The sequence below is a fragment of the Triturus cristatus genome, chromosome 8, assembly GCF_964204655.1.
Source record: "Triturus cristatus chromosome 8, aTriCri1.1, whole genome shotgun sequence".
In the NCBI taxonomy this organism is placed as follows: domain Eukaryota; kingdom Metazoa; phylum Chordata; class Amphibia; order Caudata; family Salamandridae; genus Triturus; species Triturus cristatus.
This window is the reverse complement of record NC_140591.1, coordinates 908,186,401-908,205,816: the sequence shown is the minus strand read 5'-3', so window position 1 is coordinate 908,205,816 and position 19,416 is coordinate 908,186,401. Positions and strand designations below refer to the sequence as shown.

Sequence of the window (19,416 nt, the reverse complement as noted above, 5' to 3'; positions counted from 1 at the left end):
ATGGTAGTCGAAGCAAGGCCATGGGGCCCTCTGCTTCGAAAGAGGTTGCGTCGACGCCGGCAAAGACCCGAGCTTGACGCCGAACAGGCCATAGTTGGAAAGAAAGAGGAGGCTCGAGGCAGAAATGGAGAGCATGCTGCAAAGGAAGGAGTTCGATAAAATGAAAAACACGATTCCAACGAAACCAGTCTCATCATAGACATCCAGGAACAGGAGAGTTCTACGCCGAAGAACAGTAACTCCCGGAGAAGAGGACCTATACTATGAGGGAGAAGATGATGACCAACAAACTCGGCATCGACACAGGACCTGGAGTGGCAGGACCTCAACGCCAAAAACCCGGAAGAGCCTGTGGAGACTTACCCTTCGAGGCCTTCGCCGCCTGATGACATTGGGGCCTACAATATGCTCATCAAAAGCGCAGCAGCAGCTTTTGGGGGTCAAGCTGGAGGAAGAAAAGCCTAAAGCAGACTTTTTACTGGCAACGCTGCTCCCCATTCAAACGCCAGTTCCTCCACATGCTCAAGTGTCATGGACCAGGGGAAGGAGGCGTTCAGGGACCCAGCAACATGCAGGTCCATCACACCTAGGACGGAGAAGAAGTATAAACACGCCTCCCAGGACCCTTCCTACATCAAGGGATCAGTCACAGTTGACTCAATCATTGCGTCAACTGCCAGGAAAAGGATGTCCTGGCAACCTCTGGCCCACCACCAGACAAGGAAAGCAGGATGGACCGGACTGGGAGGAAGATTGAAAGAAACGCGGCAATGCACTGGTGCATGGTGAACTCCAATGCCCTACTAATCAGACACAAATACCAACATTGGGACGAAAAGAGCCTCGCACCTTATGGAGGAAGGGAAGAATATCACAAATTCTTGCCCTAAAAACGGCCTTAGATAGAGCCGAAACATCAAGCAGGTTGATGGCAAGAGGGATAACGGAAAGAAGGCAGGCCTGGCCCAGGATCTCAGGTTTCAAGCAAGAAGTCCAGAAAAACATCCTGAACACCCCACAACGGGGATACGCTGTTCAGAGCCCCGGTGGATGAAAAACTCACCCAACTCGAGAATAACAAAACCAGGTCCATGGGGGGCCCTGCAATTCAGAGGGATGAGAAGAGCTACCCTGACACGGAGACCATACGGAAGGGGTGGAAACCAGCTGAGAACATCACACCAGACAATCCAGCAGGGCCACCAGGGCGACCATCACAGCCAGCAGGGGCAGCAGAAACAAACTTGGCAGTACCAGCCTCTGGGCCAGTCCTTTCGCAGTAGGGGGAACGGACAAGGGAAAAGACTAAGAGGGGGAGAACAACCCGCCTCAAAGTGACCGCCTGGCGAAGCGTGCTCGCCCACAAGATCCCTCTGAGGGTAGAGCACAAATTCAACGAGAGGGTTACACAGACAACACCAACGAACATGCAACACAAGTAGGCAGGCGGCAGGCTGAGAGGTTTCTTCCAGGAGTGGAAAAGGATAACAGACAAATGGATACTCGACATCATACAGTTTGGTAGTTTTCTTTCCAACTCTATGCAGTACCAAAACAGAAAACCAAAGAGAAGGGAACACTCAGGACAGGAGCTAGTGCAACTCCGAGAGGCAGCACAAGAACTACTCCAAAAGGAGGCCATAGAACCAGTACCATTCAAAGAAAGGAACAAGGGAGTGTACTCCAACTACTTCCTGGTACCAAAGGTGGACGAAACACTAAGACCCATCCTGGATCTACGGTTCTTAAACAAGTACATAAGGACACAAATTCAAAATGACGTCCCTACAAGAGGTACTCCCTCAGTTGAGAGAGACTTCATCCCAATGAACAGGCAGCACAAACATCTGTTAAGATTTTCCATCAACAAAGAACACTACCAGTTCACAACCATGGCATTCAGACTAAAGTCCGCACCAAGGGTTTTCACAAAATACCTTGCGCCAGTGGCGGCGTAGCAGGGAAGGGATTCGTGTATACCCTTATCTCGACAACTGGCTAATAAAAGCAAGTTCACGCGAAACACAGCGGGTCACAAGGACGCTAACAAAGCTGGGATTCTCCATACACTGGGGGAAATCCTCAATGGAACCGGAACAGGTGAAGATCTTCCTGGGGGGTACAGATCAACACCATACAGAGAACAGTGATCCCCAGCGACAAGAGAACACTGGACCTGCTATGGGGAGACACGCCTCTACCAGAAGGGGCGAGCTCTTGACAGTGAGGACAGCAAGCAAGATCATGGGGATGATGGCGTCATGCATTCACCTAGTCCCCAATGTACGCCTACACATGAGACCATTCCAGGAATGGCTGCAACAGCAATGGTCACAAGCAACCAGAAGTTGGGAGGATCTAGTGGTTGTAATACACGCAGTGCAAGAAGAGATAGCGTGGTGGAACAAGGAGAACATAACAATTGGGGAAGCCCTTGACACCACCAAACCCAACAGTGACCATCACCACAGACTCATCCCAGATAGGATGGGGAGCACATATGAACAAGCTCAGAGTGAGGGGTCTGGACTCCAGCAGATGCGGTCAGACACATCCACTACCTGGAATTGAAGACCTTATTCCTAGCCCTGAAGGCCTTCCAGAAAAAAACTGTACAACCAGAAGGTGTTGATGCAAACAGACAACACGACAGCTATGTTCTACATCAACAAGCAGGGAGGAACCCAATGATTCCCTCTATCCAACCTGGCACAGGAGATTTGGAGCTGGGCCATCCCACTCAAAATAGACCTGCTGGCCATACACCTACCAGGGAAGGACTATGTGGAAGCAGACTGGCTCAGCAGGCAGACTTCAGCATCCCACGAGTGGGAGCTCAATGGACAGGAAATGCAAAGGCTATTCAAAAGGTGGGGTACACCGACGATAGAAATGTTTGCAACACACCTGAATGCAAAATGCCCAAACTTCGCATCCAGGCAACCAGAGAAACAATCCCAGGGGAATGCCCTATGGATAAGCTGGGCAAAAACATTTGCCTACGCTTTTCCCCCAATACCACTGATACCCAGGGTACTCAACAAGTGCAGGACCAGCAACATGACACTGATCCTAGTAGCATCACAGTGGGCGAGATAGTCCTGGTACTCACAAATAATGGAAATGGCACAGGGGCCACCCCACAAGTTCACCAAAAGGAAAGACTTGCACTCCATGTAAAACGTAGAAGTTCTACACCCAGAGCCAGAGAGCCTCAGCCTAGCAGCATGGCTCCTGAAGACATGGAGTTTGCACACCTTAAGCTACCACAAAGCACCATGCGAGTGCTCCGGGAGGCAAGGAGACAAACGACACGAAAATGCTATGGGGAAAAATGGAAGAGGTTCACACACTGGTGCAGCAAAAAAACTGCAGAACAAGTTGACAAAGGAATCAACGATGCTGAGATACCTCACACCTACTAAAGGCTAAACTATGTTCATCCTCGCTAAGGGTACACCTAGCAGCGATTGTAGCTTACACACGAGGTGAGACGTGGAAAAGTTTCTATACAGCACTAGTATTCAAGAGATTCCTGGAAGGGGTGTAAAGGATAGCGCCAACAAAGAGGATGCTGCCGCCGGCATGGAACCTCAACATAGTCCTGACGGAACTTATGAAGGCACCTTTTGAGCCCATCCACAAGGCCCCACTACAAATGCTGACAATGAAGACAGCCTTTCTGGTGGCAATAACCTCGCTGCACTGAGTAAGCGAGCTGCAAGCACTAACATTGCAAGAACCTTGCATCCAAATACACAAGGACAGGGTCGTAATGAGAACGGACCCACACTTCATGCCGAAGGTGGTGTCTGCATTCCATATGCACCACACAGTACAAATACCGAGCTTCTTTCAGAACCCAGCCCCAAGCGCAGAAAGGGCACTGTACACTAGACGCAAGAAGGGCGGTGATGCACTACTTCGAGAGAACCAAGGAGCACAGGAAAACTAAGCAGTTTTGTGTCCTTCGCAACCAGCTTCCTGGGTAGACCAGTAACAAAAAAAGCACCATCGCTCAATGGATCGCACTGACGATACATTCCTGCCACAAACAGGCAGGGCAAGAACTATCGGAAGGGGCACGGGCCCACTCAACAAGGAAGAAAGGAGCATCAATTGCCTTTCTGGCTAACACACACACATTCAAGACATATGCCTGGCAGCAACATGGGATTCAGTGCACATGTTCACTAAGCACTACTGCGTGGATATACAAATGAACAAGGAAGCACAAGTAGGACAGAAGGTGATTCAACATATATTCAACGACCAACGCTCATCTTCCACCCAGCCGTCACGAAGGCAAACCGCTACAAAGTCTATGCACAGCCTAGTGAATCCAGAAAGATTCACGCTGCAAAACGAATAGTTTCTTACCTGTCGGTGTAGTTTTGCAGCTTGAAGATCTTACTGGATTCACTAGCGAACCCACCTACCTCCGCCAGGAAGATGAGGCTGGAGAAGGGGGCAAGACAGAGAATGGAGAACAAAAGGACTTGAAAAGAAATGTGAGGATATGATTAAGAAATACTGAATTGCCTAGGGTTCAAAAAAAAGAGGGAAAAAAAAAATCTGAAGGTGGGACTTCCGCAGGAAGCATGACGACGTCACGAGAAGTACACCAAATGGTGGGACGTCGACGCCCACCTGGGCTGCAAAAAAAAGACAAGACTACGATTCCGGAACCAACCACCAGACTGCGGAATAATGCACAGCATAGTGAATCCAGAAAGATCTTCAAGCTGCAAAACTACACCGACAGGTAAACTTGTTAGTAGACCGGGTCAAGCAAGGGTAGAAAAGGAGTAGGATGAATAAACATAAAATTGTATTGGTAAACCTGTGGCCTAAGTGACTCAGCAAAAAGTAGCACAGGGGATTACGTTCACTGGGGAACGACATTGTTTGCCTCCAGGAGACGCTTATCGAAGGAGCACAAACATCTGTTGAACTCACTGGGGTACAAAGTTATTGGGGCAACTTCTCAGGGCGCCTGGGTAAAAAGAGTTGGTATCCTAGCACAGAAGCCTCCTATAAAAATCAATAGAGTAAAATCTGACTCCCTTGGGAGGTAGGTGATCGCAGGATGTTCTCTAGCCCCAGACTTTGTCTTCCCAATATGCTCCATCTACGGCAGCAACCTAGACAACAACCCAGGGATAATCAATTGGGTAAATGGTGAATTAGCACATTGGTCTCTCCCTATAATTCTTTGTGGCAATTTAAACCTTAACCTGCTTAGCACCTGGAAAATAGATGATCATTGGAAGTATAGAGGCAGGAACCCAAAGGTTTTTCAGGCTATGCACAACCTAATGAACACTCGCGGTTTAAAGGATGTATGGGCTGACTTAAAACCCAAACAAGATTTTACTTTTTTCCTCAGTTCCCCATCTCTCTGGCAAGACTAGACTACTTTTTGGTTTCTTCTTCTCTGGTACAAGACTGCTTTGATCTCACCCTGATTCATGTCAGATCACAACCCACTCATTTTAAATTTAGGGGGATGGGGGTACAGAGGACCAAGTTCGAGCTAGAGTTTTGAAAAAGCTCTCCTATATGACAACGGTTAGCGGGAACACATGCAGGGCTGGATTCAAGAGTTTTTTAATATAAATATCGGGTCAGCCCCGACAATGGTAAAGAGAAAGCGCAGGTTACTTGTCTGCAAGACAAAATTATACAAGCAAAAGAAACTAAAACAGGCCGTCCAGCTAGGAGTAGAAATTGAAGCCGCACAGACTGTAGTCTCTGCCAAAGCTGAGATCTGGACTATATTTGTGGAGAATGGCCGCAAAGTGGGCCTCTGCTCTAGATAAGTTTTATGCGTGCAGTGAACTTATTGGCCAGCAACTAGCCATCTCTGCTAGACAACAGGCTAATGTAATATCCTCAATTCAAACTATCTCAGAAGGGATTGGTAACAACCCAGATAAGATACAGAAATTTTATAAAAAAAACTATACAGAAGATAATACTAGGCCCCCAGAAATTGCTGAATACTTTTGAGACTGTATCGGTGGCCGAACTTAGTATGGAGAGCCATGATTAAATGGAAAATCCTCCAACCTGGGAAGAGATCGCACTCGCAAGCCTTTCGGATGGCAAAGTCACTGGCATGGATTGCATTCCAGTTGAGTTCTATAAAATCTTCTCCCAGCAAATTGAAGATCTCTTCACAGAAGTGGTCATTTCAATTTTTAACGGGGCTTCTCAACCTCCCTCTTGGTTCACAGCAAAAAATTTTATGTTCGAGGCATATGAGCTGCAGATTGTACACTTAGCATAGATCGCCATCTGGTGTTGGGCCCGGATGTTTGCAGTTTGTTTTTCTTCTTGGACAGTCTTTGGAAGTCACGAGTTCGGTGACTCCTCCTTCGGTCCGTATTGCGCATGGGCTTCGGCTCCATCCTCAGATTGTTTTTTTCCGCCATCGGGCTCGGATGTGATACTTCGTGCTCCGGCTTCGAACTTTTACGGTTCCAGCCTCGACGGAAAATCCTCGTTTCTTCGAGTTTTCTTCATCTCTCGAAGCGGCACTTTCTCCATCCCGTACATCGGCACCGGCCTTCGGGCCCTCCTCGACTCCGGTCCCGGCCGATGGAAAGGACTCCGTTCAGAAAGTGCCCAAAATGTGGGTCTAAATTTCCCCACACCGACCTCCATCAGGTGTGTAACCTTTGCCTCTCTCCAGAACACGAGGCTAGAGACTGCCCCGCCTGTAAGTCTTTTCGATCAAAGAAGACCATCCGGGATCGAAGAGCTCGACGCACCATGGCGCACTCATCCTCCGCAGCCCCACCGGACATCTTCGGAGACGGCGCCGAAGCTTCGGGGCAACTACACACCGAGCAGGAGGACGACGTCGTCAGCGCTTCCGAGGCCGACGACTCCGACGTGGAGGACATCACACCGGCGCAGCGGGTCGGGAGTACTGTACCCCCTCCCACTCCCGCGCCCAAACCGAAAGACTCAGGTTACACCCTCGCCTGCAGGCCTGGGTAAAACCAAGCACAAAGCTTCTATCACCCCACCTTCGGGCCCGGTGTCGAAGCCACAATTCTCACGGCAGCTCGGGCTCGAGCCAGCCGACGCCTGGTGCCGAAAAACAGCATCCGGCACCGAAGAAAGCAATACCCAGCTCGACTCCGAACCCACCGGTGCCGAAGCCTGGACTCTCGGTGCCGACCAAACACAAGCAAAAATCTGTCGGCACCGGCGCCGAAAACTCCTTCGCCGAAAACACCGGAGGCCCCAAAAAAGGCACATAAACCATCAAAGCCCTCGGCTCCGAAGTCATCAGCGCCAGCGGATGATTCAACGCCACTGGCCCTATTTACACCAGACCCTTTGCAAAAGACTCTGTCTAAAGATCCAAAGACTGGGCTATTGACTTTACTTGTCAAACGACGCCTTGACACTCCGGCTCCTCCTCCACCACCCAAACGGAAGGACTCTGCTACTTCTCCCCTCAGAGTGCCCTCCCCACTACCTCCTCCGCCCCCTCCCCCTCCCAGGTCTCCGCCACCCTTAGCTCATCGCTCCCCGACCCCGTCCCCAGATCCGGATTATGGGGATCCTGATTATGACCCGGCGGACGCCCCAATGGACCCCACTCCACCGGGGACCCCTGACCCATGGGAAGATTACCACAACCCTGACATACCTGATATGCCTCAAGACGACCTATACCCATCTAGGCCGTCTCCCCCAGAGGACTCCTTAGGGTTCCATCACTTAGTGCAGAGAGCAGCACACTACCATGGGGTGGACATGCACAGCGAACCAGTGGAAGACGACTTCCTACTGGATACATTTGACATTCAGGACACAGCCACGTCTATTTTGCCCATGCTTAAGGGTGTCACCAAGCATGCTACAGAGGTGTTCAAAGACCCTGTCAGGGCCAGGGTACTGAACCCTAGAATAGACAAAGTACAAGGCGGCACCCACAGACCCTGCATACATTAAGGTCCCTGCTCCCTTAGATTCCCTAGTTGTCTCCACAGCTAGAAAGCGGGCCAACTCCTAGTCCTCAGGAGAAGCCCCGCCGCCAGACAAGGAATCGAAACTTTTAGACGCGTCTGGCAAACGCACCGCCTCCCAAGCTGCAAACATGTGGCGCATTGCAAATGCACAAGCACTGCTTGCGCGCTATGACAGAGCACACTACGACGAACTTGAGGCTCTTATGCAGCACCTTCCAGAAAAACACAAGCGCAAGGCTCATGACCTGATACAGGAGGGTAAACTCATTACAAACACCTCCATTAAGTGTGCCCTCGATGCAGCCGACACCGCTTCTAGAGCCATAAATACCAGTGTCCTGCTTCGTCGCCATGCCTGGCTCAGGATCTCTGGGTTCAAGCCTGAAGTCCAGGCGTCCATACTCAATCACCCCTTTGACCAACAAACTCTTTGGGCCAAAGGTGGACGAAGCGTTGGAAAAGATGAAAAAGGACACAGACACAGCAAAGTCTATGGGAGCACTCCAAACGCAAGCCTCTAAACGTTCCTTTCGATGCTCATCCTTTCGTGGCACAGGCAGAGGCTTCTCCACCGATAAGGCCTCTACCTCCTACAAGTCCCCTCCTCAAAATACCTTTTCAAAGGGCAATCAAAGGGGTGGGTACAGAGGCAACAACAATAAGGGCAGGGGCAAAACCAACAACACCCGTTCTGCCACCACACCCGCACAATGACTCCCCTCCGCTCCCCCCAGACCATCCCACTCCAGTCGGGGGCAGACTACAAGACTTTATCCACACATGGGAGTCCATAACATCGGACAAATGGGTGACCCAAATCATTCGGTCAGGGTACTGTCTCGAACTAACATCTACCCCACCCAATATCCCACCAAGGCACCGTCCAATGTCTCAAGAACATTCCACACTGCTCAAACAAGAGGTACTCTCACTCCTCCAAAAACACGCTATAGAGCAGGTCCCCGTCAATCAACAAAATCTAGGGGTCTACTCCCTATATTTCTTAATACCAAAGAAAGACGGGACCCTCAGACCCATTCTCGACCTCCGGCCTCTAAATGCCTACATACATTCAGACCATTTTCACATGGTCACCCTACAACAAGTCCTCCCACTCCTCTGCCAGGGAGACTTTCTCACAACCTTGGATCTGAAAGACGCATACTTTCACATTCCAATACACCCCTCTCACAGGAAATACCTCAGGTTCGTGGTGGACGGGCAACATTACCTATTCACGGTTCTCCCCTTCGGGGTCACCACCGCACCACGGGTGTTTACCAAATGCCTAGCAGTAGTAGCAGCACACCTCAGACGTCAACATATTCACGTCTTCCCTTACCTAGACGACTGGCTGATAAAAGCCACGTCCTACGACCAATGTGTGCAACATACAAACAGCACCATCCAACTGCTCCACCAGCTAGGCTTCACGGTAAACTACCAAAAGTCCCACCTCATACCATCTCACACAAAGCAATATCTCGGGGCCACTATAGACACCTCCAAGGGTATTGCCTATCCAAACTCAGCCAGAATCACAAGCATTCAAGCCTTACGCAAAACATTCCTTCCTCAACACTCTCTTCCAGCAAGAGTGTTTATGAAGCTCATAGGAATGATGGCGTCTTGCATCTTCATAGTGCCCCATGCAAGACTCCACATGCGTCCACTTCAAGAGTGCCTAGCACAACAGTGGAACCAGGCCCAGGGTCAGCTGACGGATCTGGTGTTGGTGGACGGCCGCACCCATCACTCTCTGCAGTGGTGGAACACCACAAACCTTTCCAAAGGGCGGCCGTTCCTGGACCCGGTTCCTCAGGTGATTCTAACAGCGGACGCATCGCTCTCCGGCTGGGGAGCGCACCTCCTACACCTGACCATGCAAGGTCTATGGACGCCACAGCAAAAATCGCTCCACATCAACCATCTGGAGCTCTTGGCGATCTTTCTAGCCCTAAAATCTTTCCAAAAACAGATTTCGGGCAAAGCAGTCCTCATTCGCACAGACAACATGACTGCGATGTATTATATACAAAAACAGGGGGGGACACACTCTCCCCAGCTCTCCCGCTTAGCCCAGAGCATATGGAGATGGGCAATTCCCCAAAACATCTTTCTCCTGGCACAGCACGTTCCAGGCGTACAAAACACCATGGCAGATCTGCTCAGCAGACAAACGCAACAACTACACGAATGGGAACTGCATCCACAAGTTCTTCAGCCATTCTTCCAACAGTGGGGGCATCCTCAGATAGACCTTTTCGCCACCCACAAACAAAAAATTCCCAAGCTTCGCCGCCAGATACCCACACCCATTGTCCAAGGGCAATGCGATATGTATGAACTGGTCAGGCAGATTTGCTTACGCCTTTCCACCTCTCCCACTAATTCCATTAGTGGTCAGGAAGCTACAACAGCACTCCCTCACACTCATTCTGGTAGCTCCGACGTGGGCCAGGCAGCCGTGGTACACCACGCTACTACAACTATCAGTGGTACCACATCAAAAACTGCACCTATCCCCATGCCTCCTAACCCAGAACCATGGAGAAATCAGGCACCCGGACCCAGCTCAGCTCAACCTGGCGATCTGGCTCCTGAAATCCTAGAATTCGGATACCTTAACCTTCCCCCTGATTGCATGAACATCATCATGGAAGCCAGACGTCCTACCACTAGAGCATGTTATGCCGCAAAGTGGAAAAGATTTGTTATTTACTGCCGTAACAATACAATCAACCCTCTAGATGCATCCATACAGCACATCATATGCTATCTGCTCCATCTTCACAGGTGTAACCTGGCATATTCATCCATACGCCTACACCTAGCAGCGATCGCTGCTTATCTACAAAACAGACAGCATTTATCACTCTTCAGAGTGCCCGCTATTAAAGCCTTCATGGAAGGCCTTAAACGAGTAATTCCTCCCAGGGCACCACCTTCCCCTGTATGGAATCTAAATTTAGTTCTTACGCGACTAATGGGTCCGCCCTTCGAACCAATGCACAAATGTGAGCTACAGTTTCTCACCTGGAAAACAGCTTTCCTTGTAGCTATCACTTCCCTTAGAAGGGTTGGTGAAATACAAGCGTTCACCATACAGGAACCCTACATACAAATGCATCACAGCAAGGTCATACTTCGCACAAATCCGAAGTTTCTGCCCAAAGTCATTTCCCCCTTCCATCTCAATCAATCAGTGGAATTACCTGTCTTCTTTTCGCAACCCCAATCTGTTGCGGAAAGGGCCTTACACACACTTGATGTGAAAAGGGCGTTGCTATACTACATACAAAGAACGCAACCCTTCAGGAAGACTAAACAATTGTTCGTTTCCTTCTCTCCACCACATAAAGGCAACCCCATTTCGAAATCAGGGATAGCTAGGTGGATTGTAAAATGCATACAAATTTGCTATCAAAAGGCAAAGAGAACATTATCTGTTCCTCCTAAAGCCCACTCTACAAGAAAGTTAGGGGCTTCTATGGCTTTTCTAGGGAATATACCCTTAGATGACATCTGCAAAGCAGCCACATGGTCTACACCGCACACCTTCACAAAACACTACTGTGTAGATGTGCATTCCAAGCAGCAAGCTTGGGTGGGCCAGGCTGTACTAAAGACACTTTTTCAAACAGCTGCAACGGATACCGGTGGTCGCCGCTAAGGTTGGGTACTGCTATATAATCTATGCTAAGTGTACAATCTGCAGCTCATATGCCTCGACGGAATATGCTACTTACCAGTAGGCATCTGTTCTTGGCATGTAGAGCTGCAGAGTTGTACACGCCCACCCGCCTCCCCGGCTACCTGTATCCGTTCCAGTACATCTTATTTAGATACAACACACATGGGTTTCTCACTGTGATTACTACGCTCCATCATTTCCCTGTTGGCGAAAAACAATCTGAGGATGGAGCCGAAGCCCATGCGCAGTACGGACCGAAGGAGGAGTCACCAAACTCGTGACTTCCAAAGACTGTCCAAGAAGAAAAACAAACTGCAAACATCCGGGCCCAACACCAGATGGCGATCTATGCTAAGTGTACAACTCTGCAGCTCTACATGCTAAGAACAGATGCATACTGGTAAGTAGCATATTCCTTTTCCTGTATATAACCCCCAGCAGATTGCTAAGTGGGGAACTGGCAGATGAACAATGTGTGCCCTAGATGTTCTGAGTTTAGTGCCGACTCTGTGCACATTCACTACCTCCCCGAAATTAGAACCTCTATTGGCTAAAGTGCAGTAGTTTTGCAGCGTGAATCTTTCTGGATTCACTATGCTGTGCATTATTCCGCGATCTTGTGGTTGGGTCCGGATTCGTAGTCTTTTCTTTGTTTTTTTTTTTATTTTTTTGTAGCCCAGGTGGGCGTCGACGTACACCATTTGGTGCACCTCCCGTGACGTCGTCGTGCTTCCTGCGGAAGTCCCACCTTTGGGGCGCCATCTTCAGATTCTTTTTTCCGCCGTTGGGTCTGGATCGTCATCGGGAAGCTCCAGAATAACACTCGAAGGAAGAAAAGCGAGTTTCGTCGATAGAAACACTAGAAGATATCAGGAAAGGAAAAGATTTCATCAGGAGCGCGAAGAAAGGAGGACCAGCGCCCTTTTCTTCGACGGCCTTGGAGAATGCACGCTCCGAGACCCTGAGCGCAATGGACAAGACTCCATTCAAGTTCTGCCCAAACTGCCACCACAAGTTCGCGCAGAGAGACCAGCATCCGGTCTGCAACCTCTGCCTACCGGTCGATCACCAGAGTATCGACTGCAACGCCTGCTCAGCCTTCGCGCCGAAGACACTCAGGGTGAGAGAGCGGCAGAGAAGGGCCAACGCCAGCATGGACGGCAAGGGAAAGCCCCCGACGCTCTACGCTCTGGGCCTCTCCTCAGACGACGAGGACAACGTCGCCGAGACAGCCGAAAACTTCACGGTCGTAGAGATCGACAAGAAAAAAGAAGACTAGGTAAGAGAATCGTCTAGCGCAAAACAAAAAGTACCTCGACAACACGAGGGTGACTCGAGAAAATCTGAGTCAAAGTCCACGAAGGGAGCCCCGGCGCCGAAAACTTCGACGTCCAAAGGGGGAACCACGGACAAGAGGCCGAGCGGATCCTTAGATAAGGACTCCCCGGTGCCGAAAGACGCCGAAAGGCAAGGGTCGTCGAAAGCATCCCATGAAACGGGCCGATCAACGCAGAAAGAACGTTCGACGTCGACGCAAGGTTCATCGAAAAGACCCGCGGTCGACGCCGAAAGCATCTCCGAGATGAAGAAGAAGAGGCGGCTCGAGGCCGAAATGGAGAACATCCTTCAAAGAAAGGAGTTCGACGCCAGAATGAAGGAATTCAAGATTCCAACGGTTCCATCAGCGGACGTCGAGGAGGTCGAAGACGAGTTCGATGCCGAGGGGCTGACAAGGGAACTCGAAGAGGAAGAAGAGCCCTATTATGAGGGAGAAGCCGAGGAAGAAGACCAACGGTCGTTCTACGAATCGGCGGCATCTACCAGCAACGACGTCGAATGGCATGATCTCGACACCGAAAACCCGGAGGAGCCCGTGGACACGTACCCTTCGAGGCCTTCGCCACCCGACGACATCGGGGTCTTCAATATGGTGGTCAGGAGCGCAGCAATAGCCTTCGGCGTCAAACTCGACGAGGAGAAACCGAAAGCAGATTTTCTCGTCGAGACACTGCTCCCCATCCAGACAAGGAGCAAGTTCCTCCCCATGCTACAAAGCGTGATGAATCAGGGGAGAGAAGCCTTCAAGGAACCTGCAACCTGCCGGTCGATCACGCCCAGGACAGAGAAGAAATATAAGCACTCCTCCCTGGACCCCCCTTACATCAAGGGTAGCGTGACCGCGGACTCCATCATAGCCTCCACGGCCAGGAGAAGGGCCAACGTACCAGCAACTTCGGGCCCACCCCTGGATAAGGAGAGCAGGAGGATTGACCTCACAGGAAGAAAGGTCGAGAGGAACGCCGCAATGCACTGGCGCATGGCGAATTCAAATGCACTCCTCAATAGACACCAGTACCAGCACTGGGATGAGATGGGGGAGTTAGTAAAGCACCTCCCCGAAGAATTCCGGCAGAGAGCCTCTCACCTGATAGATTAAGGCAAAAACCTCGCCAACTCCTGTATAAAGACGGCGTTGGATGGGGCAGAGACTTCAGCAAGACTCATGGCCATAGGGGTCACAGAGAGGAGGCATGCATGGCTAAGAATCTCGGGATTCAAACCGGAAGTGCAGAACAACATCCTTGGCACCCCCTTCAATGGAGAGACACTGTTCGGAGCAACAGTGGACGACAAGCTCACCCAGCTGAAAAAAGAAAACGAGACGGCGAGGTCCATGGGGGCCCTACAGCTAAGGGGAATGAGGCGAGGAAATCCCTCGAAGACCCTACGGTAGGGGAGGAAGCCAGCAGGGGACGTCGCACCAGGCGTTCCAACAAAGTCAGCAGGGTGAAGGTCACGGACAAGGTCAGCAGAAGCAAAACTGGCAATATCAACCTCGGGGCCAGTCCTTTCGCGGGAGAGGGAACGGACGTGGCCAAAGGAGGAGAGGGGGCGAACAACCCTCGACAAAGTGACTCAGCACGCAAGAGGACGCCTACCCTCGTCAGGACCCCAAGGGTGAGGCGCAAAAAAGTGTCATCAGGGGGAAGAGAAAAATCAAGAGCCTACGAGCATACGACACCAGTAGGCGGAAGACTGAGGTTCTACCTTCAGGGGTGGCGGCGTATAACCACAGACAAGTGGATACGGAACGTTGTGCAGTACGGGTACTGCGTAGATTTGGAGAAAAGACCTCCAAACAGGAAACCAAGGGGAAGACTGAGATCGGCCCAAGAACTGGCAATACTCAGAGAAGAAACGCGGAAACTCCTGCAAAAGGGAGCCATAGAGACAGTGCCGTTCAGAGAACGCAACAAAGGGGTCTACTCAAACTACTTCGTGGTTCCGAAGGTAGACGGAGACCTCAGACCCATACTAGACCTCCGTTACCTAAACAAGTTCATCAGAACGCAAAGGTTCAAGATGACTTCACTGCAGGAGGTTCTGCCACAGATAAGAGAAGGGGACTTCATGGTCACCGTGGACCTCAAGGATGCCTATCTTCACATCCCAATAAACAGAAGGCACAAGGGCCTTCTAAGATTCAACATCGAACAAGAACACTACCTGTTCACGACCCTGGCCTTCGGATTAAAATCAGCACCAAGGGTCTTTACAAAATGCCTGTCGGCGGTAGCGGCGCACCTACGAAGGCAGGGAATACATGTCTACCCCTACTTGGACGACTGGCTGGTCAAGGCAAACTCACGCGGAAAGTGCGAGAGGCATGCAAAACGCGTAACAGACACCCTCACAAAACTGGGATTCTCGATCCACTGGGGAAAATCATCGATGGAACCAGAGCAGGTGAAGATTTTCCTGGGGGCAAAGATCAACTCCCGCAACAGTACAGTAGTGCCCAGCGAGAGGAGGACAGAGGCTTTACTGAAGGAGGCGAAGCTCTACCAGAAGGGGCGAGCTCTGACAGTGAGGGCTGTGAGCAAGATGATGGCGTCCTGTATCCAGCTGGTGCCGAATGTACGCCTGCACATGAGACCATTCCAGGAATGGCTACAACAACAATGGTCACAAGCAAACGGAAGCTGGGAGGATCTAGTGGCTGTTACGCACGCAGTGCAGGAGGAGAACTTGGTGGAACAGAGGCAACATAACAGCAGGGAGAAGCCGGACACCACCAATCCCAACAGTGACCATTACCACGGACGCATCGCAGAAGGGATGGGGAGCGCACATGGACAACCTCAGAGTGAGGGGTCTATGGGCCCCAGCAGATGCGGTCCGCCATATCAACTACCTCGAGTTGAAAACAATCCTGCTAGCCCTGAAGGCATTCCAGAGGCACCTGTTCAACAAGAGGGTGTTGGTCCAAACAGACAACACCACGGCGATGTTCTACATCAACAAACAAGGGGGGACACAGTCGTTCCCGCTCTCATCCCTAGCTCAGGAGATTTGGAGATGGGCCATACCTCTCAGGATAGATCTACTGGCAATTCACCTTCCGGGGAAGGACAATGTGGAGGCAGACTGGCTAAGCAGGCAGACCTCAGCATCACACGAGTGGGAGCTCAATGGCCAGGAAACGGAGAAACTCTTCCGGAGATGGGGGACTCCCACAATAGACCTTTTTGCAACACGCCACAATGCAAAATGCCAAAGCTTCGCGTCCAGGCAACCAGATCAGCAATCCAAGGGAAATGCCCTATGGATAAGCTGGTCGAGGACATTTGCCTACGCCTTTCCACCGATACCCCTGTTGCACAGAGTGCTCGACAAGTGCAGAACCAGCAACATGACCCTGATCCTGGTGGCTCCGCAGTGGGCGAGGCAGACATGGTTCTCACAAATTCAAGAAATGGCACAAGGCGACCCATACAGGTTCAAGAGGAGGAAGGACCTACTCTCAATGCAAAACGGAGAGGTCCTGCACCCAGAGCCAGAGACCCTCAACCTGGCGGCATGGCTCCTGAAGACATAGAGTTCGCCCACCTAAGATTGCCGCCGAGCACGATGCGAGTGCTACGGGAGGCGAGGAAACCAACTACACGAAAATGCTACAGCGCAAAATGGAAAAGGTTCACTGTGTGGTGCCGGAAAAAGGGCCTGCAAAACAGAATGACAAGAGACTCAACAGTACTGAGGTACCTCACACACCTTCTAAAGAGTAACCTCTGCTCGAGCTCACTAAGGGTACACCTAGCGGCCATCGTGGCCTACACCAGAGGTGAAAAAGGTGGAAGTTTCTTCAGCTCGCAGGTGGTGAGGAGATTCATGGAAGGAGCCAAAAGGATGGCCCCCCCCGAAAAGGTCGCCGCCGCCGGCATGGAATCTGAATGTGGTCCTGACGGAGCTCATGAAGGCACCGTTTGAACCCATTCACAAGGCCACACTGCAGATGTTGACTATGAAAACAGCCTTTCTGGTGGCCATAACCTCACTACGCAGGGTGAGCGAGCTTCAAGCACTAACGCTGCAGGAACCCTACATTCAGATTCACAAAGATAGAATAGTCCTGAGAACGGACCCACACTTCATGCCGAAGGTAGTGTCGGCGTTCCACATAAATCAGGCTATCCAGATACCAAGTTTCTTCCAAAACCCGACTACAAACGCAGAAAAGGCACTGCACACCCTCGATGCCAGAAGAGCGGTGATGCACTACATTGAGAGAACCAAGGAACTCAGGAAGTCGAAGCAGCTGTTTGTGTCCTTTGCTACTAGCTTCATGGGTAGACCAGTGACTAAGGGCACCATCGCAAGGTGGATTGCCCTCACTATTCAATTCTGCCACAAACAGGCTGGACAGGAGCTAGCGGAGGGGCCGCAGGCTCACTCCACAAGGAAGAAAGGGGCCACCGTGGCCTTCCTGGCGAACACGCCCATCCAGGACATATGCCTCGCGGCAACTTGGGCATCTGTGCACACGTTCACGAAACACTACTGCGTGGACATTCAGATGAACAAGGAAGCACTGGTTGGACAGAAGGTGCTTCAGCACATTTTCAACGACCAACGCTCATCTACCACCCAGCCACCACAGAACTAGGAAAACCGCTACAAAATCGATGTTTTATTAGACATCCAACTCACCCCTGCCACTATCCTGCTGGTCTTACATGATACGATTAATGGGAGGAATGGGGAAGCTTTAATTTTCGTCGCTATGACCATCCTCTGGATATGTATTGCCTCCCACTGTGTCCTTATGTATCGCCTATATATTTATAAAAAATGTTTTTTTTAAAGTAGTAGGTATTTTTGTTAAAGTAACCCTAATTTTGGGAAGACTTGTCAGGGAGGAAAAGTATGAAAGCCCTTGGACTCCTAAAGCAGCAGTTTTCACTCTCAATGTAAACGTCTCAGGCAGCTCTTCTCTTTCTGACATCTTAGGCCAGCATGCTGTGTATTTAGGTACTCCAATTTAGTTTTGAAAACCGCAATTTTGACTGATTTATCAGTCTTAAGAAATTTGCCCAGCTGTGTTTTTGAGAAGTGACTTGCTGTGTTTGCTCATGCTGAACTTTTCACCCTCATAACTGGATTTATTGGATAACTGTTCAAATATTTTCTCAATTTGAATTGGATACCCTGTTTATTACCTAAATGAAGAGGTCTGCAATGCAGAACCACAAAGTAAGTTTCTTAGGTGAACTGATTTGCATCTGCTTGTGGGTAAGGTCGGCCGTAAGGCAAGGAAATTTTCTTTAAACCCTAAATCTTTTTCCTTTATTTTAAAATCCATAAGGATTTACTATAAATCCATCAAACCAAGCTTTTTAGTATACATGTAGCAGTTAGATTTCTTAACCAATTTGACAAACCAAGTAATTGGTAAAGTTCATGTAAGGCTTTAAAAAAATATAGACGTCTGATCTATAGGTGGAGATAGTGGGTGTTTATGGATTCAGCAAAGTTTTATGATCCAGGACAAGTATTATAAATTATTTTCAAATTAAACACCAAATGCTCAATCAGCATTAAGGACCATGAGATAAAGTGACATTATTTAAAAATGTGTTCCAATAAGCATGATCCTGAAAGTTGGAGCTCTCCTGATCAGAGTACCCACTTGCTGGCTACTGATTCGCAAAGTTGCAATTTCCTCATACAACAGACCTGACCAATAAGATCATAGGACAGTCCAGTTCTCCCATTACATACCACTACTGTAAGCATATGGGTATGAGTGTCCAGTTTTGCTTAAACTTATCGCGATCTGAAGTGTCAATGATTATTATTTTTTTTTTTTTTAGGCTCCTTCAAAATCTGCACCAAAGCAAAAGTTTGCTAAGCCTATGAAGACTCAAGCTCCACGTGTTGGTGGAAAACGCTAATGGAACTTGTATTTAAATCTAAATGATGCAACTGTAAATTGTACAGCCCCTTGGCTTGGCATATGCCTTGGTGGAAAAATAATTTTTTTTCTTTGGAATGTTGCATTGCCAACTGAATAAACAACTTTCAATCATGTGTCACCTTTTATGTAGACCCATTTCACCTTGTTTTCACCACTCCTAAGTAATGTAGCACTCTACACAAACTGCATCCCATTCAATTCAGATTTATTGGTTGTAAATACCACCATATAAGCCTTCTATTCAGAGGTAACAGTTAAAATTGTATATTTTAGGTTTTTAAAAATGCAATCAAAAGATTCAACATTTCATAGTCATACAACAAGTCGAGCTACAATACAAAAAGTACAAAAATACAATCTGACCAATGGCAAGAAAATATACAATCAAGGGGTACGATCAATATTTCATAAGTATTCAGGTACATAAAATGGAATGTGTTTGAGTGTAGAAGACCAATTCTATCTCCATATCT

The 19,416-nt window shown here is 49.5% G+C and overlaps 1 protein-coding gene across 1 annotated transcript in view; it reads left to right on the top strand.

Moving 5' to 3' along the window:
• Positions 1-19,056, top strand: part of LOC146805253 (large ribosomal subunit protein eL24) — a 124,962-nt gene extending 105,906 nt beyond the window's left edge. Inside the window, exon 6 of the mRNA XM_085623783.1 lies at positions 18,840-19,056. Coding sequence (XP_085479909.1) covers positions 18,840-18,920 — 81 coding nt within the window. The 3' untranslated portion in view covers positions 18,921-19,056. The remainder of the gene's footprint in view (positions 1-18,839) is intronic.
• Positions 19,057-19,416: the final 360 nt, after the last annotated feature.